Source organism: Hevea brasiliensis, chromosome 17, assembly GCF_030052815.1.
Source record: "Hevea brasiliensis isolate MT/VB/25A 57/8 chromosome 17, ASM3005281v1, whole genome shotgun sequence".
In the NCBI taxonomy this organism is placed as follows: domain Eukaryota; kingdom Viridiplantae; phylum Streptophyta; class Magnoliopsida; order Malpighiales; family Euphorbiaceae; genus Hevea; species Hevea brasiliensis.
In genome coordinates this window covers 24304618-24332183 of record NC_079509.1, presented here as the reverse complement: position 1 = coordinate 24332183, position 27566 = coordinate 24304618, and the positions used below count along the sequence as shown (strand labels likewise).

The following is a 27566-nucleotide window of genomic DNA, read 5'->3' as shown; positions in this document are numbered from 1 at the left end:
TTCATTAATTTATAAGTAAATTGCTTCTAATATAGCCATGGTAGAAGAATATATATGCCAATAAAAAGACTCTATCCATAGTCAGCGGTCACTAAATTTTTAATCATATTTTGCTTAATTTTTCCTTCTACAAGTTAATTTTAGATGTAGTGCCTGGCCATGATTAAACACAATAGTTAAAAGTATAGGCTAAAATTGGCATTCCCAAAGTATAGGCTATGGTAAAGTTCAGGATCTTTTGGATGACTAAACCCAAAAAAGTCATTCTTCTCAAAAGCAAATAAAGCTTTGTGGACACCATCATGAGAATGGCCTATGAGAATTAGACATCCAAATTTTAAAAAGATATTTATCAAAATTAAGATCAGGCACAATATAAACTCAGCTCTCTTAAGATTTAGTCCCAAACTAATTGGGGCCAGTTATATAGATCAGTTTCATTCATTTCACTACTTAATTTAGGGCTACATCTTCAGAAGCAACAAGTTAAACTGTTCTATTTAAATAAATCGTAAGTGAGAAAGGGTGAAAGAAAGAGCTTTGAAGACTACAGATATAGACGATATTGAATATGGATGCTAATGAGAAATGAAAATTGATAGGCTACAATTAATCAACTAAGTACCATTTATCATACGAACACATTTCCATTCATGTGCTTCAATTGCATCTCCATTCTCCCCCTCATAATATGTATCTGACTTGGCAGTAGTGTGCAAAGCTGATGCTTGACGCAACAGCATCTCTGGACCTATAAAAGATAAAAGAAAACTAGACAGTTAGCAACATCAATATATAAATTGGTTGAAAAGGTATTTTAAATCAAGGACATATAGTATTACAAGTTAACAAATAACAAATCCACATTATCCACACTATATATAAAAGTACACAGAAGGGGGAAACTTTTGAAGGGACGAAAAAGCACAATGAAGTATTATAATTCGAACACAAAATAAGGCTACTTAATATTCTATGTTATTATTATATATAATTTAGGTGAATTTTTCTGTTAAAAAAAACCTACTTATAAATTTATAATCTATATTTACATAGAAGAACCATGGAGGGGAAAACTTTTGATAGGACAAAAAAGAACTCATTTTTATATTATTGAACTAACTAATGAAATTTATTCACCTAACAAAGACATAATTTAATAGTTAAAAGAAAATATATGATCACACAGCCCTAGCTACTTCTTATAAGAAAGTGGGTTAACGGAGTTAAGAACAACAAAGTTTAGAATTGGCTTAGCCTTTTTTCCTAGGGGATTAATAATTAACTCATCAAGTATGCAAGGCTTAGTTGTTGGATTCTATGTTTTTTTTAGTTTTTCTAAGTGACTATTCTAAATAAAAGATATCCACTGGTAAAAAAGAACGCTTGATTAGCCATCCCATCCGCTATTTGATTGCCCATTTGGAAAATACATATGCTTATAGATGTATACACACACACACACACACTCTTTGTTTGATTGTTGATACTTGATATTATATTATTTTGATACTGCAAAGAAAAATGATTAAACTACAAAAAAAATACAATTTTAAAAATATTTATATTATTTTATAACATAGCATTACTCGCATTAAAAAATCATCAAATATCGCGTAAAATGCACATGATAAAATGATTAGTATTTTAAAGTGGCTCGGTGTTAAAAAAATTTTAGGCATAGAGTCCTCAATAATTCATAAAATCATTAGAATAGCTCTAATAACTTACAAATTACAATATTCTAATTAGTGGATAGCAAATACAATATATATACACTTAAGTATTTATAGGGATTAGAATTTTCATTTAGCATTGTCCTTTCATGTTTTCCTAATTATTACATCTTAGTTTGATGAGTATCCAAAATTTCTTATGAAAAAAAAAAGAACAATATAGACTAAATTTCTTAAGATTTTATCTTACAAGCACCAAAAAATAAGACAGGTGCATACTGCATACCACCTCACCTTGCCCTATTCTTATAAGCTTTTTTAATCCATGTGCATAACGCCTCACTCTAGGCCGATGTCCTTCTAGATTGATCCTTTCCAATACATAATGAAATAGAAAACAATTATAAGTCCATCCGAATTTCACTTGTCAAGCCACACATAAAAACAAATAAACTACATAGAAGACAAGTAATAATATGCCTTTTTAGTTACGCCAAAAAATATTGATGGAAAAAGAAAAAAGAAAAAGTAAAGAGAAGAATTCCATCCAACTCCAGTTTCACAGATTTAGAGTATAGTCAACTAATGCACAAATTAATCAAATGCGACCATGGGTTGTCCACAGATTGTATTGTACACTTGCCTGAACCTGATTAGTTGCCTCAGCTTCCAATTCAAATAAACACAAATTCACAAGTGTTAAAACCCATATTCTTGAATAGAGAATAAAAGCATCAACCGCCAAGCCATATTTTGGTTGTCCCCAACCACATCAACCATTACCTCTATTTGTTAATTAAAAGAATCAAGAACAAAACATAGCAAATCCAAGACAAATAATAAAATTAATGAAAAGAACAATTCTTTAAGCAAAAATAAGATATTAATTTTATTACATAAATTATTACAAGAAATTTAATTTTATCAACACAAAAAAAACACTTGGACACTTTAGTCTGTTAAAATGGTCAGAAAACCTTTTCCAACAACAAAAAATTTTTTCCTGAAGTTAGTTTGCAGAATTTATATTTTGTTTAATTTTAACAGAACAAAATCTACCTAGTTTTCACAGATTGCTTCTGCCAAATCCTCAAAATAATAGTTTAACATGGTTTTCCAAGAAAAGCTTTTTAGCAGATAGACTTAACTAGTATGAATTATTTATAAGATAGAATCCACATGTTTGGCACATACTCAGTCTCCTTGTTCAACTTGTTTCTGGTACTACCTCCTCTTGAGAGCTCATATTCAGCCTGTCAAAAAGAAGAATGTTACTGAGATAAACATGAGAAAAACTTGGTAAATCAAACATTAATCTCCATTAAGTGCTACATTTTTAAAACACACATGAAGTTCCATTTTTAACACAAAGGACGGCCTATATTATTGAAAATAGCTAATCACATAGAGCTGTTGGATGTCAGGATTGAAGAAAATAATAAGATAAAATACATCAAATGATGCATTTCTATATAAATTCAACATGAAACCATTTTATTCACAATATTCGAGTGGATTCCTATTACATGTTGCTTTGCATGATCAAATGCCTCCATCCATTTCCGAGCTTCTCCAGCTGAAGCACAAGCAATCTTGAAAAGAAACAAGGAATTAGTTATAAGTTGTTTTTATGAAGAATTTACATATAGAAAAAGAAGAAATTAATAATTAGAAGAGGTAGGTAAGCTATCCTCCCCTAAATTAAAAAAAAAAAAAAAGCAAGAACAGAAATGGAAGGAAAAATATAAAATTGTTCAACAAGAAAACTGATAGGGATATGAATGCAGGAAAACCTAAAAAAAAAATTTCTGTATACTTGGTAGTTGGTACATACAATCCAAATCATAGATTTAATATATGATCTAAAAGCCAGGATATTAGAATATGAATGCATATGAGCATAAAACAGTGCACATGAGTAGGACAGGCATTTGTGCAAATACTTATAAAGGTCCTTTTTTTGTAACAATTTTTTTTCCTGTTCAAAGAAGAGTCCTTTCCTCTTAACAAATCAGCTTCTATTTCTCTCTCTATCTCTCTCTCTCTGAGTCTTCACTCACTAAGAGCAACTCATATCTAAATTGTAATTTCTGCCATGGATATTATCTTCCTTCATTGCCTTTATAGTTTATTCCACAAACCATTCTTATGTGTAGGAGAGAACATACTAGATGGATGGCAAAAGTAGAATCACTGATATCCTTCCAAGTCAAATCCAGAGTCCCAGTCATTTGCAAGGTGTCACACAATTTTGCACTAAATCACAATGGCATACAGTTCTATCCTACTGGTTCAGATATAAAGATTTTAAACCAGCAATATTAAAGGATATTTAGGAACTGTTAGGCAATATTAACATTGTTGAATCAGGACTATAGAATTCTTCATTAGCATGGTCCTTGAGGAGTTTCAAGATACAAGAGACTGTTTTTCTTTTTAAACAGATCTAGTACACTTCCACCACAAAAGGTTTGACATTTTGGGTAGGATGTGCAAATGGTCGGTTCAATTCCGAACCGAACTAAAAATGGAATTTAACAAAAAATTTAAACCGAACCGAACCAAACCGACAAATATCAATTCAGCTTGGTTCGGTTTAAAGCAAACCAAATTTATGAACAACACACCTTAACTGCCATTTTCATTTTTCAACTCAAATGCAGTTTTCTCTCTTGATCAAAGATTCTCAACATTCACAATTCACAATCAAAGACTCCACTCATTCCTAATAAGTGATAACCATTTAATTCCAATTATCTAATGTTTTGCTTTCTAAATCCTGTTTGCAAATGTCTAGAATTCCTTTATACAACGGACCAACAGTTGAATCATTTTCTAATTTCTCAATCATATGGTAGTTCCGATTATGTGCTATAATATGCAGATTCACACGAATTCTTTTCCAGAAAATCTAAACATAACTGGGAAGTAAAAGAGTAGGTGTTCCTATTAAATCAAATAAGTATCAAACACACACACTGTACCCAGAAACTATTTCCAATTTTCATTCACAATCATAGTTTCAAAATTTCACAATCATAGTAACAATTTCAAAATCACATTAAAGAAGAGAAGACCCAAAAAGCTTGAAAGGAATAATTGCAATTAAAAATAAACAAACACACTAAACCCATATTGCAATTGAAAGGGTCAAGAAGCACCCATTAATGCATAGACTCTAAAACATATTGCAGTGCCATCTTGGTCAAATTCAGAGACACAGATGTCTCCTACACTTGCCTCTCTGGTGTATGCCATTTTATTGTCTAATATGAGTTCAAAGTCACCTTCGATTCAACACGCACAACATCTCTATGCTTCAACCATCGATTCAACACAAGGTGGAGAAGTGGAGCCATGGAATCTCCAATCACAGGGGAGATGGATTGAGAGATGTGAGGGAGAGAAGGGACCAGCATATGAGACTCTGAGAAATGAGGGACTATGTAGACATAGGTCTAGAAGCTTCAAGCTTCTTTTTAAAGGGAAAAAAAAACAACAGCACATATGCAAGAGTAATAAATTGGTTCGGTTTTTTCAATGAATTAACTGAACCAAATTGAAAACCAAAAATATCTAAAACTCAAAACCAAACCGAACCGCTTAAACTGAAAAACCAAACCAATTGAACCAAATACTGCATAGGCCTAATATTTCCTGGGGGCCATTCATAATGGTGGTTTTAGCTAAGATGCCTTGGTTTGATTAGTTCTGCAGTACAAAAAGTCATGGAAGGTTCTGCCATTTATGCACAATAGCAACCCAGGAAAGGAGAGTTTTGCTGGGTAACAAGAAGAATAGTGCTGCTGGTATGGATATTATGGCAATGCTCATCATGAATGTATATCAAGTTCTGCGAATAGCTAACTCTAGATCTAGACTCTACAACAGAAACATTACTTATGCCAAGATAATCTAGCTCTGATCTTCCTTCTCTTGTTAAATGCTTGGTTTCATGCAATTCTTGATCTCCTCCTAGTGTGTGCTTTGCGAATATTTTTATCAGCTCAAGTCCAGACTTGTTAAGGCCTTCAACTACTATAGTTAATGAATCTTCCTTCAACTACTATAGTTAATGAATCTTTCTTTCATGCTGACTACTACCAAATGCTCTTTGTGATTTGATAACAAATGGACACAAAGTAAAAAATTTCAATTGCACCAGCATTTTGTCTACAAGCAAAACAAGCATGATTTGTAGCATGAATGAACAAGCCAACAATGCTTATTAGTTCACTTGAATTGTCATATCCACTACATGAGAATATCGGGACCTATAATGATTGCTGGTATTTCTTAGATCACAGGCAGTAAAAATTTTGCAACTGAATTGCAATGAGATGCAACTTACTTCTCCTTTTTTTGTCTCATCCAATCGATTATAAAACCGTAGTACATAAACGTCCTACAAAAAAAATTCAAAGGAAAAAAAAAAAGAATGAAGCTTATAAAAATCATGAAAGGAAATAATAAGAAGCTATTTGTGATCAGGATCATTTTAACATGGAAAGAGAAAGACTCATTGCATGGGAAGAAAACATCAAATCTAACATCTGAAAGTACAAGAATCCAAAAAAATTGATATATATTATAATAAACATAAAATATAGATTAACAAGGGCCTCACCCCATGATTGACCTTTCGACGCCCTAGTTCCTCCACCATGACTGTAGGCCCAACTACACCTCTCCTAATAGGTTTCTGGAGAACAAAAGTTTAGCATTAAATGTAAATAAAAGAAATTAAACAATTACAAGCATGGTGGAACTCACAAAATAAACAAAACATTGGCTTTTCAAATTTGGGTCCAAGATCAACAATGTTATAACATTGAAAAGGTATTCATTTTGCACAGGAATAAACCAAGGACGGAAGCCCAAATCACATTACCTCAAAAAAAAAATCCATTTTTGATTTGTTGGCATTGACTAAATATTGAGGGAAAAAAGAATCATACACACCATTATCATTCAAATTGCACAAAACCACATTGTCAAGCTTCTAGCCTACAAGCAATATAATTAAACGCCAGCCTCAAACTTCTGACAAATTAGACATTTTTTCAAAAGCTCAATTTTGTACACCATAAAATAGTTATAATAGCATTCTGACTCCATATTGCACAAAGAACTTCAACAAAATAAGCATTAACTATGTTCTTGTTCAATGTTGTAATATTAAATAAGAAGATATCATACAATGATGAACAATAGACTTGTAACACCTTCATTCTAGAATAATTATGGTGCATAAACAGATAGAAAGAATGGGAGAAAGAACAAATGTATCAACAAACAATTTGGCTCACCTCAATTAATAATTTTGCTTTAAAACAAACTCATTTTGTACTCAATAAATATCCCTGTTACTGGAAGTCAAATAAAGTGTCAAATTCACATTAATCTGGTAGGGGTTTATTATTTGTTTATAATTAAAAAAATAAACCAAATTGACCAAATTTGGCTATTTGGTAAAGGTTAATTCGGTTATTGGTTCTGTTAGGTTTGGTCTTTTTTTTTTTTAATTTCAGTATTCAGTTATCAGTTCAGTTCAATTACCTTTGAAATGGTTACTGAACTAACCAAATTTCTTTAATTAATAATATAAATTATAACATTATTTATAATTATTGTTATTAATGATAAAGATTTAGTATTATTTTTATTAAAAATATATAATTATAATTTTATTTTTCTATAAATTTATAGATTAATATCAAACAATATATAAGTTATATTCTTTTTGTTAATTCAATTAAACCGAAAACTGAACCAGATATTTCAGTTCAGTTATAATTGGTTGTCCATCAAATGTTGGTTCAACTAGTATTTTAGAAGTGCCAAAAAAAATTGCTTAGTTAGAAATTTGGTTCAGTTCGATTAACCGAATGTGCATTCCTAAAATCTGATACTTTTTGAATTGATCTCAATTAATAGCTTTACTCATAAAAAAGAAAATAAATATCGGCGATCCACCAATAATATCAACTTCTGTCATTCCCTTATACTGCCCTCTTCTAGCTGCCACCTCATTTACCTTCTCATCTCTCTGTATCCTTTCAGCCCCATAAAGCATAATAGCTTTTCTACCTTTCTATTCTTTATAGAAAGTTTATTATTGTTTCCTTTAGTTGACTAGCAGTTACAAGAGACAGCACACAACAGGGAGACATCATTTCCGCTTAAAGGATAAGAAAAGAGAAATGGAAAGAAAGGGCAACAGTTTGCAAAGGCCTTATAGCAACAGTAACCAAAGAGTGAAGCGCCTCAAAAATATGAAATCCCATGTGCATGGAAGAAAGTAGGGTGCAAGAAATTCTCTGAAGAGCAAACGACTTATCAGAAAATAAATTATTTGCACAATCATATTTCAATATAATTGCATAATTGCATTGCATCTGTCTGTTATTTTATTATAAATTATTTATTCTTCTCTTCTAAAGCTATTAGTAGACAGGCCCTTAGAATGAGGCAATTTAAAGACCTCCTTAACCAAGACAAGTTAAACCCTCATCATCAATCTCCAAACAAACAAATTACAGCTAAATCATCTGTCAACAATACAAGTACAATTGAATTCAAACCAAAATGTATCCCTGATTAGCACTTCACAAGACATTTTGCACAATATTCCTAACCACAGATATGCAGCAGCCCCTTTCAAGTTATCATGCTTATGCTGGATGCAATAAATGGTCCAATCCCCTTAAATTTTCAGGGAAAAATACAGTTCACAACACCTAATACAACTACTGGCACAATACAAGTTTCCAAGTACTCATAACATCTCACTATAACTCACAGATTGCTTAAGGCCTTAACCTAGTATGGCTATCAAACGCTCTAGAAAATTATCCTAGCTTTCTTAAGTTACCACCTATTTCTGCATATAACATGTCCAGAGAGTTCTACAGCCAGATATGTCTCCTGATCATAGTCAGATAGCTATCACCAATGAGAAATCCAGGGGGAATCGCTAAGCAGAATATCCATAACTTCCTACAATAACATATGCTCCAATTTCATCTTGACTTAATCATAAATCTGTGATTTAAAGGCTTCGTAGCTTGAATTCACCCATTTCCCATAAAAAAAAAAAAAGGGCAAATAATTCAATAGCAAAAATTGGACTTATTTTTCTTCTCTTTTCTTTATTTGAATTGGCTTTCAAACTATCAGAATAAAAATTGAAGCTAGAATTACAGCTCCAAGAGACTAACAAATTAACTCATTTAAATGTCTCAATTTTTTTTTCTCAAAGGCGCTTTTGACTACACATAGAACAAATTTTCCATATATTTTTAGACGTTTCTGATATTGGTAAAATCAATGCAATACAGAAAACAGAGAAGAAGAGCATTCAAGATGAAAAAGTGCTTACAATGACAGGGTTCTCATGAGGATCACGCTTGTACATCTCAACATATTTGCCTCTTATAAACAGAAACCTGAGGTGACAATACTCATGGCCAATAGAATTGGTACCTAAATGATAAACCCAACCAAAATATTCCAAAATCCCTCTCTCCTTGTCATCAAGAAGAGCACCAGCACTGCCAGAGCTAGCATTGGAGCCATCCCTCTCCGATGTCTCGCCTCCTGCAGCCTTCGTAACGATGACCTCCGTGGTGGTGTTAGCCTCTATAGATTTTTCCATTTTTAATCACAGGGTCAGTTAGGGCTTACTCAAATCCGGAAGTATTGAGAGAGGGAAGGATGCAGAGATGACAGTCGTTTGTCTCCGATTGTTAGTTGCCTGAGTAGCTTGACAACTAATACCAACAGCCAACAGGGTCTAAGCTTAAAGGCGACAAGTCGTTTTCGTGGGGTCAAATGGCGTGTGCGTTCCAATGGAAAATTACTGTATACGAGAATGACAACGTGGAAACTTTTTGAGGTTGGGTGGAGACTTTTTGCCGACTAACGGGGCGGGTGAGTTTTTGCCAAACTTTACGCCTACTTTTAATAATATAGAAAATATAAGGTAAAAAATATAATACATAAAAATAAACTATTTTTAATAAAAAAAGAATAATATATTATTATGTGAAGCAAATTAGGAGATTTGCTACAGTTCACTCCGCACAATATCGAAATTGGTATGAGATCAAGAAAAATTAATTAAGCTTGAAGAAATTAAATTAGATTTGAAAATAATTGATAATTCTAATATCGGGAGTACTAATTTAAAAAAATTAGATTAAATTTAGAAACAATTGATAATTCTAATATCAAGAGCATTAATAAATAGTATTATCTTAAAAATTTAAATTTAAATTTTTTTAAATAGTGAAATTTAAGAATTTAGAGAGAATATATGCTTGCACTAGTCGAATTTTGTCTGGTTAATTTCTTAAAATTGAGCTCAATGTGGGCCTTAGGATTGGATTAAGGAATAGTTAGGCTTACTACGGGTCTCGAGAGCTTTAGGCTGGCCCAAGTCCTAGCTGTAACACCCCTCACCCATCTACAGTGTAGCCGAGTGAGGAGTGCCAGATTTGGTGTCGGAGCACCCTATCTTATCCTGTCATGTCCATTGTTAATTTTAAACTTTATAGAAAACATGTGAAAATTTTTTTTCATCATAATTTATTTCTGTGGAAACCCAGACAGAGTCCCCTTTATTTTATTAACATCTAGCTAGTTCCACTAGCTACCTGTTAAAAACAATTTCATATATGTTCATCTTGTCATATGACATATCTTTTCTTGCTCATACAGTTTCAAGTGAATATACATTTCATTCATCCATTTATATCGGAATTTATATACATACATTCACAGTCTCAAAATATAATTATAATTTATTACAAAGTTCAAACTAAATATACATTAGACTGTACATGATACAAAATGCAAAATCCTAATTACATGGGCCCTACCAAAATAAAACACTGCTGAGATGGACACTGAGCTGTAACTGTAGCAGATTTTGTAACACCCCGTTTGCATAGCCTGGTAGATTTCACTGTTCCGGTGACCAGTGTCGGTCCGGATAATTAAGGGGATTAGAACCACACTTAAGACAATTAGAGAAGCCATAAACACAAATAATTAGTAATGTTCAATTAATTAAGTATAAACAAGAAAAACAGAACATAAGAAGTTAAACGAGCCGAGAGTCACAGCGATGGGTGACTTCCTCGGGAACGACTGCGAAGTCATTTTAAACTCAAATTTCGAACAGTAAAAAGTGACGTTGCGATCCTTAGGACCCTTATGGACACAGTGGAAAAGAGAAAATCACGAAAAAGAACTGTTAAGTCAGTCAAATAATTAGGTTAGGGAGTCAGAAGAAATATGGAATTAATTGCAAACCGAGATGAACCGGCGAGGGGTAATTTGGTCAATTGACCCCGAGAGCTGACTCCTGACCTAACTGTCAAATAAAATTGGAGAAAAGAAAATTTCAGAATCAATAATTAAATTAAAGAACTAATAAAAAAAAGGAAAAAAATCAAAAAGTAAAAAGGTGATGACATCATACATGACCTCATGCATGATGCCATAACTAAACTAATTAATTAGAAATTTTGTGGTCTTCCATAATTAAAATAAATAAAGAAAACAAAAGAAAAAAAAAATAGAAAATCTCGTCTTCTTTCTTCTTCCTTGCCGCGCCACTTTCCTCCCAAATTCCTCCATGAATGGTCCTCCATTTAAGCTTACATTTAAGCTTAATTTTCTTCACTTAATCCAAATAACTCCCTTAAAAACCTCCCTAGAGCTTGTTATTGCAACTTAAGAAGAAGATTACAAGAAGAAAGAAGATTTAAAGATAGGGTCTTGAAGCTTTAAGAAAGGTTAGTGTGCTAACTTACCATTTTACTTCTTTAAATGCATATGTAATGATTGAAATGAGTTTAGAATTTATGAAATGAAATAAAAACATGGGAGAAGGACCAAACTGAAATTTCGGCCTGGTTGAGGGGAGTATGAAATTGTATGGTTTGATGCATTAGAATGAGTTTAAAAGCTTTGATTAGTTGAATGGTTAAGATTAAGTGCACTAATTGTGATTAAATGCATGAGATGGATGAGTTAGGGTTTGAATGTTAGGGTTTGTGAACCAAATTTTGGAGAAATGCTTAAATGATGACTTTGGTCTATTGTGAGATGAAAAATGATCAAAAATGACCAAAAGAGATGTGTGGAAATTGTGAGAATGCAAGTTAAATTCGTAGGGCAAGCAGAATGACCAAGCCAACTTTGAAGGACCAAAACGAAAATTTTACAAGTCCAATTGATATGCCACCAATTGGGGATGAAAACAGACATAAAATAGCACAATTTTCATTAAGGAACCATGGCAAAAAACTGACCAAAACTTAGTGAACCAATTGACCAAAGTGAAATAAGAGCAGGCTGCCACTGCACAAACTGACCAAATGAACAGTAATTGTTCATTTGGTCATAACTCGAGTTAGACAGGTCAAATTGACTTGAAATTTGGCCAGGGGTTAGAGGGCATATAGATCTAAAACTTTCATAAAGAACATCACCCCAAACTATGCCATTAACCCATTCAAATTATTGAGCAAAGTTAGGTTACTAAACCTGCAACTCTGCAGAATTTTCGGTCTTGTGACAATGTTTGGATGGCTATAATTCCCTCTAGAAAACTCCGATTTAGGCGATTCTTGAACCGATGGAAACCTAAGACATAGTAGAACATTTCATATGAAGAAAGTTAGACCAAATTATGAACTTAACTTAATCAAATTACTGACCAAAGTTGGATCAAAATCTGCCAGAACCCAAAATACCAGTATGAACAGTAAAATTATTTTGGCCATAACTTGAGCTACAAAACTCCGATTGAGGTGATCCAAAAATGAGAATACACTTAAGAAAATAAGGAACATTTTCTATGAAGGAAGTTTTGTTAAATTCCAACAGTAGATCGGCCAATGGAATAGTGCAACTTCGGAGAACCAAAACCGAAAATTTGCAATTTTGCCAAAATGACCTAAGCTTTGAGAAAATGACCAAAACCAACAAGTTTAATGACCAAAATGTGGTATGTGGGTGAAGTTGGAGTTCCCATACCTATTAAGTCTTAGAAAGTCAACTATTTAACTTGAATAGTGCAGTGAATAGTAACCCGAAACACAAAATTTAAAGAACGTCGAATTTAGCACGTTAGAGCTAGGTAATTATGAAGCTAAATTTATTTTGGATCTGTGTTAAGTTCTAGTACTGAAACATTGTAAAATTGTGTGTTTCAGTTAAAAAGAATATCGGGAAGGAACCCGAGGAACCGAGTCGAGGCTAAGGGACGACTCGCTTGAGGTTTGTGCACAACATCTCCATGCTTTAAAATTCATTGATAAAGTGAACGAAATATGTATTTTACTTGTGATTTGGAAATGTTGAAAGTTTATTTGTGACATTATTTATGATGTTTTGATTTAAACTGTGAAAGTTATTGTGTATATTTGAAATAGCAATGTTTAGCAAATCGTTAAGATAAGTTTTGAAACCACAGTGTCATGACCATATATTTGAACACCTCACTAGCACGACTAGTGGGGGTAATTAGTTTCGAATTTTGATTCCTTCTCTGGAGAAGTGTTGAGGTGTGCCAGTAGAAGAGGATGTGAATGGATATCCATATATTTGAGCTAGCTAGCCTTGTGATGTGATTTCTCTTTAGCCTCTGGCTATTGAGATTCTATTTGTTTCGAATGGCATGATTTAACTGTGGGTTTTATGAAATGTGTTTTGATACTTCGAAATGAACGTGGTTTGCATTAAAATCTCATAATTCATGTTTTGTGTTTAATGCTCATGTTTAGTCAAATTTTTGAATGAATATGATTTTATTTTTGCATAAAGATTATTTTAGTATGTTGTGCACCACTGAGTCCTAGTACTCAGCAATGGCTTCTATTGCTGTCGCAGATACAGAGACTAGAGGAGCAGCAGACTGAGCTGCTGAGGTGTGAGGAGCTATCAGCTTAAAGTCTTCGGGTATAATTTATACCCTAATTGTAAATATTTCTTTTGATGTATGTATTGCATATAAATGTATGGACATGTAAATGGGTTTTGAGCAGCTTGTACAAAAATTTGTATGAAGTTTGTAATAAAGTTTAGTTTGTGTTTCTTTTGATATAAATTTGTAAGGATGTGTATAAATTGTTTTGTCTTTAATGAAATATGAGTGGAACTATTTTATTTAATTTGAATGAAATGTATTGCTAGTATGCTAAAGATTATTGAATTTTGAACTTGAGAAATTTATTGAAATGATTGTGAAATTGATTGAGTTTGATTGTGAAATCGAAGTAGTGGTTGAGAAAAACTTTTAGAAGTGCTTTTTACAGGTATTTGAAGAACTGGTTTCTCAAAATACAGAGGGAACTCTGTCAAAATTTTTATAAAATTTGCGTAAAAATAAAATGGGCCAAAAATATTAACTAGTTTTAATTTTAACTAAATGTTTTAAGTACTTATTAGAAAATGCTCACCACTTACCAAAAGTAAGAAATTTGTTTTAAAATCCCTTGTAGGGTGCTTAATGAGTTATCGGTAGGTGAAGTTCGGTAGTTCATTAAGTATTCCACGGGATCATGTTATGCCTTACAGAGGGATAAGGTGTGACAGATCTGGTCAGCGTGTAGTCGATACACTACTGTAGCGGCTGTTGTTGTGTCTGGTGGGTCTAGTCTCCAATACCTACGCGATGGAAAATCCAACGTACTAAGCAAATTGCTTAGTGGTGCATAATCTTAAAGCAGAATAACTAAATGATTTAAAATGGCAATAATATGTGTAATTTCATAATTCTAGGTCAATTGCATATTTTATAGCACTTTGGAATCAACATATTTATCAGGATCTTATCTATGTATATATTTCTTTTTCAGTCTCCTTAAACTCATTTCAGTGAATTTGTCATCACTTCTAAGACATTTATAAATTTCCTACTCTTTGGGAACAGTTAAATTTAATAGTATCTTTCTGTTCATTTGTTATATAGTCCAAGTTATTTATGATTTTTCTGTACTTTGGAAATAAATTAATTATCAGTATCTTTTCTATGTATCAATTTTATTCTCTGGCTTTTTTAAACTCATATCAGAGTCTTTGGAATCATATCAATATATTTTATGTCATATCAGTGTATTTCATGTCATATCCGTATATTTATGCCCAAGTAACCTATAATAAACTATAATGCTGGATACATGAGAATCTACGGGTTAGACAGCCATATGTCTACCCGGTATACATCTGTCAGGCACGAGGCCAGCTGTCAGGCTTGTAAAGCCAGAAATTAAGTTAGGCTTGTAAAGCCAGAAATAAAGTTAGGCACAATGGCCAATAAGTAGGCATATAGCCTGTAGAACAATCATACCAGACATATATTATCAGTTCATGATTTTCTCTGTGGGCAGTACTGCTATCTGTAGTCCCTAATTGGTATACCAATCGATCCAACTATATAATTACAAGTCTAGGTTTACTATTGGCAATTAAGTATTAATAATTATTTAACAGAATTTATATGTCTATGTATGGTGGGAAAATGAGTCACACATAACTATTTTATGTGATTTGGCATATATTAACTTATTAGGAATAAGTAAATAATTTATTTCAAGAACCTTTCTTTAGGTTCAAATTTTTTTTTTTTTTTTTGTATCTAAATTTTTGCAAATCAATTTGAACAATTTATTTGGACAGCTTGTAGTAATATTTAAGCCTAATATTTTTCATAGGATTTATTGCCCTATGTCTTATAGTCATTTAGAAATTTTAATTAAAATTTTTCAAGCCTTATGAAATTATTTATAGTCACATTATGGGCTTGAATTCAAATAGCCTATATTAACATGCTTTTCATTTAGGTCAACAGCTTTTGACCTTAAATTTAGGCTTCATACATTTATAATTTGAGAATGATGTCTAAAATTTAGGTCTGTTTCTTAGCTTTCCATATTGGTATAGCTCATTTTAATTGAAGACTTCTAGTGGGAAATATGCTTAAATGAATATGCTGGGTTTAATGGTCACTTGTGCCATTTCCAGTTTTTGTGCACTAACTTTTACCTATCAATTTGATCAGTTTGTAGCCATTGTTTGACCGCATTTCCTTCATGGAAGTTGTTCCTCTATGCCTTATCTTTATTCTCCCTTTTGAATCATGTCAATTGGATATTTAGAACTCAAGTTATGGTCAGATAACCATAACTGATTCATTTCTAGATTCTGGTTCCTTAACTAGGCAACTTTTGGACTTAAATTTTACCTAATTAATGGAACATTTTGCGGTCACTTTTAGGTATGGTGATCTTTATAGATATTTGTTGTCCTATGTCTTATGATCATTGAGAAATTTGTATCACAAATTTTTCAAGTTTTTTAGAATTATTTATGGCCAATTAATTGACCTGAGCTCATGCACCCTATGTCAACAGGATTTCAGTTCAGGTCAATGACTGCAAGTCAATTTTTAAGGTTCTTATAGGTATAATTTGAGGGAGATTTCTAAAACAAAGTTGGAGCCATATTTCTTAGGTTTCTGGAAAGGTATGACTCATCCCAATTGGATTTTCCTAGTGGGAGATATGACTAAAAGACTATTCTGGGGTCAAATGAAATTTGGTTAGATTCCAAGTTTTGATGCAGTGACTTTTTCTAACATTTGACCTAGTTCTCTTAATTTCTGGGTTTTGGTCAAAATATCAATTTTGTAGGTCTGTGTCTAGTGGACATTCACACCTTACCCCTCTGTAAGGCATAACATGATCCCGTAGAATACCTAATGAACTACCGAACTTCACCTACCGATAACTCATTAAGTACCCTACAAGGGATTTTAAAACAATTTTCTTACTTTTGTTAAGTGGTGAGCGTTTCTAAATTGATATTAAAACATTTAATTAAAGTTAAAAATCAGTTAAAACTTTTGGCCCATTTTATTTTTTCACAAATTTTATAAAAATTTTGGCAGAGTTCCATCTGGATTTTGAGAAAGCAGTTCTTCAAATACCTGTAAAAAGTACTTTCAATAAATTTTCTTAACCACTTCTTCAATTTCACAATCAATCTCAATCAATTTCAACTCATTTCTCAACTTCCAAAAATCAAATCCACCATTTTCAATATTCAACAATCATCAAATTCCACTAATGAATTTCATTCAATTCAAAATAAAATACTACCATTCATGTTTCATTAATGACAAAATAATTTATATACATCACTGTAAAAATTTACACTGAGAGAAATTCAAACTAAAATTTATTACAAACTTAATATAAGCTTTGTACAAGCTGCTCAAGACCGAATTTACATGTCCATACATTTATGTGAATCACAAACATCAAAATAAATATTTACAGTCAGGGTATAAATTATACCCGAATACTTCAAGCAGGTAGCTCCCCTGTCCTCAGCAGCTCAATCTGCTGCTCCTCTAATCTCTATATCTGCGACAACAATAACAACTATCGCTGAGTACTAGGACTCAGTGGTGCACAACATACTAAAATAAACTTTATGTAGAATTTAAATCACATTTATTCGAAAAATGGACTGAACATGAATTATGAGATTTTAATCCAAACAATCTCATTTCAAGGTATCAAAACACATTTCATAAAACCCACAGTTAAATCATGCTATTCGAAACAAATATAATCTCAATAGTTAGAGGCTAAGGAGAAATCACATCACAAGGCTAGCTAGCTCAAATATATGGATATCCATTCAAATTCCTCTTCTACTAGCACACCTCAACACTTCATCCAAAGAAGGAATCAAAATTCGAAACTGATTACCCCCACTAGTCATGCTAGTGAGGTATTCAAATATATGATCATGACACTATGGTTTCAAAACTTATCTTAACAATTTGCTAAACATTGCCATTTCAAATATACACAATTAACTTTCAACAATTCAAATCAAAGCATCATAAATAATGTCACAAATTCACTATTTCAAATTATTCAAAACAATATGCAGAAAATAATTTACAGAAATTATATGTTGTGCACAAACCTCAAGCGAGTCGCCTCTTGGCATTGACTCGATTCCTCGGGTTCTTTCCCGGTGTTCTTTTCAACTGAAACACACAATTTTATAGTGTTTCAGTACCATAACTTAACATAAATCCAAAAATAAATTTAACTTCACTTTTACCTAGCTCTAATGTGCTAAACTCGATGTTCTTTAAATTTTGTGTTTCAGGGTTACTATTCACTATACTATTCAAGTCAAATTATTGACTTTCTAAGGCTTAATAGGTATGAGAATTCCAACTTCACCCACATACCACATTTTGGTCACTAAATTTATTGGTTTTGGTTGTTTACTCAAATTCTAAGTCTTTTAGGCAAATTTGAAAATTTTCAGTTTTTGTGTCTAAGGTTGCACTGTTCCATTGGTCATTTTACTGTTAGAATTTGGCAAAACTTTCTTCACAGAAAATGTTTCCTATTGTCTTAAGTTTATTCTCCTTTTTGAATCACTCCAATTGGAGTTTTGCAGCTCAAGTTATAGCCATTTGAACCATGGCTTCCGGATTGGACTTAACTCGGAATTCTGGGCAAATTTTGATTCTGGCAGTTTTAGGTCACCAATTTTAGGTGGCTAAATGACTTAATTAATGGCATAATTTGAGTTTGTGTTCTTCATAAAAGTTTTAGGTCTATATCTTATCTGTCCACTGGTAAAATTTTAGGTCATTTAGACCTGTCTAGCTCAAGTTATGGCCAAATGAATTGTTCATTTGGTCAGTTTATACAGGGCAGACTAAGATTTTCCAGATTTGGTCAATTTGTTCACTAGGTTTTGATCACTTTTTGGGCATGGTTCCTAAATAAAAATTGTGTCATTTAGTGTCTATTTTCATTTTCAATTGGTCTCATACTAATTGGACTTGTAAATTTTCATTTTTGGTCCCTCAAAGGAACCTTGGTCATGCTGCCAGCAGCATGACCACACTCAATCCGAATTTAATCTCAACTCCAACACTTTCAACATACTTCATTTGGTCACCATTGACCATTTCCCATTTCAAACTAGGTCAAATATATTATTTATCAATTTCTCACATTTTTTTCTCAAAACCCTAAGTGTCCAAACCCTAGTTTACTAATTCTTTGCATTTGATTGATTCAATGCCTATATACATGTTTCTTCATCTCAAATAAGATCACATGTACTTTTAAATCTATTAGACCATGCAAATATACCCCCATACACATGCTGGCAGAAATTCACTCATGGTACCTCAACAAATAATTTCATTTCATTTCTTTAATTTCTAAGTTACTTTAAGCATATTTATATGAAATTTGAAAAAATAATTTAGAGTTTATTACTAACCTTTTTTTGTTGAATTTCTCCCTCTTCAAATCTCCTTTCTTTCCTCTTCTTTTTGTTGTCAATAGTTTTACTAAGCTTCAAAAACAAAGTTTAATGAAGGAATTTGTGAAATTTATGGTTAATTTTGGGGTTTAAGAAGCTTGAGAGTAAGCTTCCAAGGAGGTGTATAGTGAGAGAATTGGGAGAGGAAGTGGTGCCGGCTACATGAGGAAGAAGAAATAAAAAATTGATTTTTTTATTTCTTTTGTTTTATCCCCTCAATTGACTTAGTCAAAATTTAATTAAATGAGAATTAATTATGAGGTCATTGCTTAGGTCATTTTAGGTGATGTCATCAATTGCTTTAACTTTCTTTTTTTTTCTTTAGTTCTTTAATTAATTCCCGACTCCAAAATTTTCTTTTCTCTGATTTTATTTGACAGTTAGGTCAGGAGTCAGCTCTCGGGGTCAATTGACCAAATTGCCCCTCACCGGTTCAACCCGATTTATAAATAATTCAATATTTTTTCCGGCTCCCTGACCTAATTATTTGACTGACTTAACAATTTTTTTTCATGATTTTCTCTTTTCCACTGTATTCACAATAGTCCTAAGGACCGCGGCGTCACATTTTACTGTTCGAAATTTGAGTTTAAATCGACCTCGCAATACTTCCCGAGAATGTCACCCATCACTGTGACTCTCGGCTCGTTTAACTTTTTATATTCTGTTTTTCTTATTTATACTTAACTAATTGGCAATTACTAATTATTTGTGTTTATAGCTTATTTAGTTGTCTTAAGTGTGGTTCTAATCCCCTTAATTGTCCAGACAGACTCCGGTCATCGGAATAGTGAAATATACCAGGTTATACAAATAGGGGTGTTACAAGTTTCATTATATTTGAGTTCTTGTAGACCAAGTTATGGTCATTTTTCCAAAACTGGTCTGGTAAGTTTATATCCAGTAATTTCTAGACAACCTAATTCTGGGCGGTTTTGTGACCCAAATTGGGCCAGCAATTTGATTTGGTTTTTGACATTTATGGGTTCAGTGGTCTTCATAAAAATTGTAGTCTTATATCCAAGCTTTCCAATGGTATCAAATTCAGGTCATTTGGACCAGTATAGAGGGAGTTATGACCAAATGAATATGTACTGTTCATTTGGTCATTTCTAAATTTTATGCAGGGTCATCCAGATATGTGCAGTGTTTAGGTCAAGTTTTGGACAGAATTTGGGCATAGTTTCTTCATGAAAAATGGGCTATTTTGGGTTTAGTTTCATCTTCAATTGGCCTCATATCAATTTGAGTCACATAATTTCAATTATGATTCATCAAACACACTGGACTCATTATATCCCAACCCTACAGAAAATGGCACTCCCAAATATTTAATTTCCTCCAACTCCCTTACTTCAATTTGATATTTATGGCACTTCTAAATATCATCAACACATCTCAACAATCCCAATTACAAGGTATAATACAAAGTACCAAAGTTAGGTCAAACCTTAACTCACAATTTCAACCTCATGAAATCTCAATGTAAATCAACTTTTAATACTTATAAAAGCATCAACCAACATCACTAAATCACTTTATATACATTAAAGTCATCAAAGACCATCACTTACTATGGGTACCGAAAATTCACTCCCCTCATAACTCACCAATTTCTTTTAGTTTCTTACAAATTTCACTTCATTTTAACCTTAACTCAATGATTAATAAAGGGAGAAAGGAAGATTATGCGCTAACCTTTTGTGACCGAACTTCAAACTTCAACTTTTCTTCTTCTTATAGATATCTAGAGCTTCCTTATGAAGTGGAGAGGATTTTTTTATGAAGAGAGCTAAGAGTTTTAGTGAGGAAATGAGGTGGGATTCAAGCTCAAAGCTTAAACAACAATGGTGGAGGGAGGAACCAATGCAGCCGGTTCAAAGAGGGAGAGAGAAGAAGTGGAGTGGAGAAGAAGATGGGTTAGTGGGGTTTTGTCTTCTTATGGGTATTTATATATCCTATATGTTGTACTTAAATTTTTAAAATTTCATAAGCCTTTTTTCTTTTCTTTTCTTTTTCTTTTCTCTTCTTCTTTTTTCTAATTCAAATTCATAAATTTATAATCTTGATTTATTTTAATTATTTTAATTCTCTCAAATTTTAATTTGACATTTAGGTTAAAATTCACTTCTAGGGTGAAATGACCAAAATGCCCTTTATAGTGCATATCGGGCATTTTTTTTATTTTTGTACCAATTAATAAATTCTCTAAATTTTATTTTATTTTCTCTAAATTTTTTTCTATATTTTCTTAACATTTATTTCATCAATTTATGACTCTTTACTATAGTTTAAGTGTAGTTTCAGACAATTTAAACTCAATTATTATTAATAATATTTAAATTCATCTTAAACTTGATTAAAATTTACCTTTAACTACTTGAGCCCGTACCAATTCAAAAATTTATTATCCAAAAAAATTATAAATGATTGTACAATATAATTTATTAAGAGAGAGCACAAAAACATTTGTTGTAGAGATTTATTGTGAGCTAGTAATTTTTTCTCTAAGAAATTATATAATGTTATAGTAATTTCACGTTAACATTTGATATGAAATAGTAAATCACTAGTGATTAGATAAATATATAAATATGATTATATTTAAAAAAAATTGTAAAATAATTATAAAATTGTGAGACACACTCATACACACATACTTACATATACACTCATTATTTTATTGTCATTATATGTAAAATATTCTATATAAAATAATTATTTTATTATATAATTTCCCCTTATTAATGGGACAGCTAGCATATCAGAAGATTCTGGTTTTCCTCTTTTCTGTATGTAAGGACACATTCGATTCATCAATCATAAGACAAAAACTCTCTCTCTCAATGACCTTCTCTTTTATATATATATATATATATATAAAAAAAAACCTTCTCTGTTTGGCCATTATTTCAATATTTCTTTATTGTTTGGCTATTTTAGTAAAATACCTAAATTCTTTTAATTTTATATATTTTAATTAATAATTTATATAAAAATATAATTTTATATTAATAATTTATATTTAGAAAATTTAATAATTCTATAAAATATTTAAATTCTATTTAATATATAAAAATTTATAAATATTATTATAAAAATATATTTTATATTTAATTAATTATTTATATAAACGAGTTCGAATAACAGATACTTAATATATAAAATTTAAACTTAATTAGAACCTAATTATATATTATCCAAACTTATCATATTAGAGTTCAGTAAAAAAAAAAACATCATTTTACAAAAATTAGATGAAATGAGTTGTAAACTCTCGTTAAATCACCTCTTTTTTCATAATAAAATAATATTTACTTTATTTTAAATCAAGTAATCATAAAATACACTCTTTTTTTAAGATACAAACAAACTTTATAGTCGGTTATTTGGTATGAGATTAATATGGATAATTATTACCCTTGTAACTTTTAACTCTCATTAATGTTATTTGAATACTTAAAAAAGATTATGTTACTTTTCACTTCATTAATATTTATACAAAGATTAAATGTTAAATTTGAAGAGCGTAAGTTAATAATTACTCTTCTTAAAAGTTAAAATTTATAAAAGTAATATTTAATTCTTAATTTTTTAATTATCTACGAAACACATCCTTGGTTGAGATGATAATATGCAAATTCTTGCAGAAAATGGCATACCATCTGTGAATGTGAATTTATTTTTGTTGAAGTTTACATTCTTGTTTGACACTTTCAACATATTTTTACATGTACTGAAATTTAAACAAAACAAAAACACCGAATGAATGGAAAAATAAAAAGTCATATTAACTCATCTTGTGTAGATGTTATCTATATAATAGATTATTCAATTACTGCAATGGTTTTTATGATGTGAAACTAATCTAAGCAGAGTTAAACGATGAAAAATAATTTATATAATTAATTTTAATTAATTTAAAATTTAGAATTAATTGTTAATTATTGTAATTATGTGCTTCTGTGTTTAGCATACATGTATTTTTTTTTTAAATTCAGTTTAATATGGAAAGATCTAGAAAAAAAAATATTATGTACATGTTATGTAGCATACATTAAAGAATAAATTTTAACAATTGTAATTGTTCCTTATCTTACATGATTATAACATTACAATCCCTTCGCTTAAATATAACAATAGTTTCTCTATATTTTTTTTAAGAATATACTATTTATAATAAAAAAATATATAAAAAAATTATATATATTAACAACAGTTTAAAAAATATATTAAAAATATATATTATTACTCAATAAAAAAATTAAGATTAAAAATTTTAACTATAGTATATCTATATTGAATAGGGTCATGAAAATGTGGTTTTGAATCACAATAGTGTTACATTGATAATTGTGTTATATTATTATAAAGTTGTGAGATAATTGTATTATAAATGATAAAATTGAAAGATTATAGTACTACACATGATAAAATTGAAGGACAACGACATTACAAATAATAAAATTAAAGAATAATGATATTATAACAAATAAAATTAAATGATAGTCTTATTGAATGTGATATGAGAGGTGTTAGATTTGTCTATATCAACGTTTAACTGAGAAATTGATGATTAAAACTGAGAAATTTTATTATATAAAATTTTAAAAAAAGTTATATTATTTTTTTAAGTTAAAAGATTATGATATTATAATTTTATAAATTTAAAATAGTTGTAATTTGTCCAACCATGGACTGTTCTTACTTCGCACCCACCCAAAGCCACTGACTTTTCATTTCTGCTTTATATTATGATTATTAATGCCTTTTTCAGCTTGCCTTTGCTTTTCTTTTTATTTCACGTGTTAAAGGCCACATAATTAGCTCCTCATGATAACAGAATAATGGCCCTAACAATTAACGTACCTTCAGATCTCTAACCACAAAGATGCCCCTATAAATCACCTACAACCACCTGCTTTTCACCTCTATTAATTAATTAAGCATCATCATGCGCCGCTTGGCCTGGCTATGTAAGTCATAATGCGTCTCACGCCAGTTTTGCAGGGAAATTGAAATTTTTGGGTGTTATATATATGGATTGCCAACCTCCCACTATGACTCATTTGAGATGGAATTAGGCATATTCATATAAGCCAGCTTATAATTTAATTGCATTTAACAACAAGCAGACACCAATTTGAATTTGAGGGAAAATGGGAAGCCGAGGCTGAAGATAGAAAAGAATGCAGATCCTGATTTGGGATACACGTCTCAACGGGGACCTGACTGGAAGACCGTAGAGAAGCAAATTGAAAATGAATTCCACAAAATTTTTAGGATCCATGGAATCGACCTGGAAATTTTATTTGTGCGCTTCTTAATTTTCCAATTTCCTCTGCCTTCACATTGTGAATTTGTGAGTAATGCTTGATGCTGGAATTCTCTCTTCTACTTATTTTCTTCCCTAGTCTCAAACATTGTAATCTTAATGCCCAGAGATGGTGACGTATGGGAATTCCATGGACAGCATAGCCATAATGGTTTTGGAATGCCCATCTACCATTTGGGCTGGAGGTCATGGTTGATATTTACTGGTTATTTTTGTTATTCAGTATTGATTACTTGTCATGTGAGGCGAGCTAGCGTCGAAGTTGGAACTCTACAGTATATTTCAAACTTACGGAAGTTTTTGTTGATGGAACCATTAATATACATGGCTGAGGCCTTTTCAGACACTTTCTTGACGCATCAGCTATCTGGGTACATCAGTTGTGAGTTGTGAAGTGAAAAGCAGATGTGTAAATATTGAAATATCTCCAGAGCTGAATTGCTTATTGTATCAGTCCATCGGCTATATAGCTGTGCTAGTAACACCTTCACCCAATTCCATGTAATGTCTTTGCCTGCTGTCATCAACTTCTGCTGGATCCCCAGGCACTATTCTCTTCCAGAACCAGTGCTTTCTCCAGAGAAATATCATCTCTTCGATGGGAACTCCATTGGTTTCAGGCAGGAATAAGTAAACAAAGATGGTCATGACAGTAATCCAACCAGCAAAGAAGAGGAAGATCCCAAACTTCAATGAACAAAGGAGGGAAAGGAAAGACTGTGCTATGATGAAAGTGAAGAGAAGGTTTACAGCTACCGTTATGCTCTGCCCAGCTGATCGTGTTTCGAGTGGAAATATTTCACTTGGCACCGTCCAGCCAAGCGGACCCCACGACCATCCGAAAGCTACCACAAAGAGGCAAATCACAACCACAACCAACACTGAGAAGCCTTTTGATAGATGCTGGTTGTCTCCAAATTTCAGCCCCAAGATTATAGCCACTATTACCTGTTTCACCATTGCAAGTTAAGGAATGATTATATGAGATTAAAGTCAATTTGAGAAGCTAACAGTAATAAATGTTATACCTGGCATGTAATCATCTGTATCCCACCACTGATAAGCAAAAATCTTCTACCCAATCTGTCAACTGTTAATATAGAGATGAAGGTAGAGGAACAGAGCACTGCTCCAGTCAGAGCTGAGGAGTAGAGGGAAGCATTTCCTCCAAATCCCATGCTCTGGAACAGCACTGGAGCATAGAAGAGAATTGAATTTATGCCTGTTAAGATCTGGAATGTTGGCATGAAGATTGCCATAACCAATTGTGGTCTGTTCCTCCTTTCCAGGATGTTTCTGAAGGGATGCTTGATTGATTTAGCCAGCTCACTAGCATCTAGCATGTCCTCAAATTCTGCATCGACATTTTTGGTTCCTCTGATCTTCTCTAATACTTTCCTCCCTCTCTCATTAAACCCCTGTTCGATTAAACTGTTCGGTGTCTCAGGCAGAAATATCCCTCCCACGGTCATCAATAGAGCTGGGACTGCTGCTAGTCCCAGGGAAAGCCTCCATCCCCATTGTCTAAGCTTTTGTGTTCCATAATTGACCATGTTTGCTGTAAAGATCCCAGTGGTAGTTGCTAGCTGAAACATAATGTTTAGTCCTCCACGAAGGTGAGTCGGTGCCATCTCCGATAAATATACTGGAACAGCCTTCAAAGCAAATGCAATGAAGAGCTATATGGTCAGCCCAAGTGCCTAACACTACTGCAGTCTACATTTCTGTTAAAAAAATTAACTTGAAACATAACAGGATACCTGATTTCCAAATCCAATGCCAATACCCAGCATAATCCTGCCTAAGAGAAGCATTGCCAGGTTAATAGCTCCGGCATTTAGTGCTGCTCCAATAAGAAAGCTAATTCCTCCGCAAATTATACTCGCACGTCGTCCATATATTCTAGTAACAGGACCTGCCATCAGAGATGCAGCCAGACCAGCCAGGTATAGAGAAGAGGTAAAAGCTGCCAGCCCTTGGTCATCATACTTGCAGTAATTGTTTTCATGTGCATGCTGCTTCCTTAAATATACCCTATGGAAAAATTTCCGAAGAAATTCATCCATTGATGTCACTCCTCCTGTTAATAATTGAATATTCATTTTTGGAGCAGAATTTGAAGTAATACAATTGTAAGGAATCCAGCATCTTAACAGTTCTATATTACCATCTTTTTTTTCCCTTTGCTGAGTTTATCATATAACTTAATTTCTAAATATTATCTAATCTTGTCAGTCACTGATTTTCTATTTTATTAGCAATTCTACATCCAAAATTAACATGCACAGATGATTGATGAACAAGAAGATCAAGGCAATTCCTACCCACTCTAAAAATTCAATGCGACTGCTATATTCTTTTGCCTTTTTTGCCTTTTATTTTTTCATCAACTTTGACACAACTTTTCACCTAATTTCCATTGATTCAACACCTAACTAGTAGATTCTTGGTAGATTCTCTCAAACATAGTTATCATCAAATTCAACAATGAAGAATTGAAGAATTAATCTATCAACTTCAATTTGCATAAGGGAAATGAAAAATGATAAAGTACCTGAAATTCCAATATCATATCCAAAGATTGACCCCCCAACAGCAGCAACAACACAAGCAATGATCACAGATAAGGTAACTCTCCCTTGATATTGCTCTGCTCTCTCCTTGGCCACACCGGCCGGCGCTAGGGCTCCTCCTGCCATCTTCCAAAGCTCTTATTTTCTCTTCTCCAGAGGTAACAGGGCTGGATATCAAGTTTCTCTCAATTTTTGCCGGAAAATATGATAAACGTTTGTGATTGAAATGAAGAGAGACCAACCACCAACTTAACGCACTGGGATTTGAAAATTCGCATGTGAGATTTCAATCTTGGCAAGGAAAAACAAGTGGGGTTTCCATATGTGTTGGCTGGCCGATCCAGAAATAGAATTTCTTGAATCTTTCTTCCAAAAAAGAAAATTATTGGTTTGTTGATGCAACAAAATTTCTACAAATAACCTCTTGGAGATAAGGAGAACATTATTATCTCTTTCATACCTCCGAAGTCTCTCTCTTTCCCTATTCTCTCTTATGTAATGAATCAGAAAATGAAGATTTGAACCTTAAAAGGTGGCTATTTATTTATTTACAATAGACCAATTGGTGAAGCACAATTTTTAATTAGGTGTATCAAT

The 27566-nt window shown here is 32.2% G+C and overlaps 2 protein-coding genes across 3 annotated transcripts in view; both read right to left on the bottom strand.

Moving 5' to 3' along the window:
• Positions 1–9530, bottom strand: part of LOC110669440 (protein ENHANCED DISEASE RESISTANCE 2) — a 47038-nt gene extending 37508 nt beyond the window's left edge. The window contains exons 1-7 of one of the 2 annotated variants that reach the window (XR_002497685.2): positions 9058–9530; positions 6304–6378; positions 6028–6081; positions 3203–3268; positions 2871–2929; positions 1971–2047; positions 626–751 (exon numbers count right to left, since the gene is read on the bottom strand). Coding sequence is in view for 1 of the 2 variants with exons in the window: in XM_021831113.2 (XP_021686805.2) it covers positions 626–751; positions 1971–2047; positions 2871–2929; positions 3203–3268; positions 6028–6081; positions 6304–6378; positions 9058–9333 (733 nt within the window). In the remaining variant the exon portion in view is untranslated. The remainder of the gene's footprint in view (positions 1–625; positions 752–1970; positions 2048–2870; positions 2930–3202; positions 3269–6027; positions 6082–6303; positions 6379–9057) is intronic. The other variant, XM_021831113.2, reaches the window with a different exon arrangement.
• A 15124-nt stretch (positions 9531–24654) lies between these two features.
• Positions 24655–27514, bottom strand: LOC110669443 (sugar carrier protein A). Its single transcript, XM_021831117.2, has 4 exons — positions 26951–27514; positions 26157–26476; positions 25425–26051; positions 24655–25344 (listed from the first exon to the last, which is right to left on the bottom strand). The coding sequence occupies exons 1-4, from the start codon at positions 27093–27095 to the stop codon at positions 24859–24861; spliced, it is 1578 nt and encodes a 525-aa protein (XP_021686809.2). The 5' UTR covers positions 27096–27514; the 3' UTR covers positions 24655–24858.
• Between the last annotated feature and the right edge of the window lie 52 nt (positions 27515–27566).

Excerpts from the sequence above, each read along its gene's own strand:
- LOC110669443 (XM_021831117.2), bottom strand. The coding sequence starts at position 27,095 with ATGGCAGGAGGAGCCCTAGCGCCGGCCGGTGTGGCCAAGGAGAGAGCA. Across the intron at positions 26,052-26,156 it reads GCATTGGATTTGGAAATCAG|GCTGTTCCAGTATATTTATC; the intron begins GTATCCTGTTAT and ends TTTGCTTTGAAG. Across the intron at positions 25,345-25,424 it reads TACAGATGATTACATGCCAG|GTAATAGTGGCTATAATCTT; the intron begins GTATAACATTTA and ends ATGGTGAAACAG.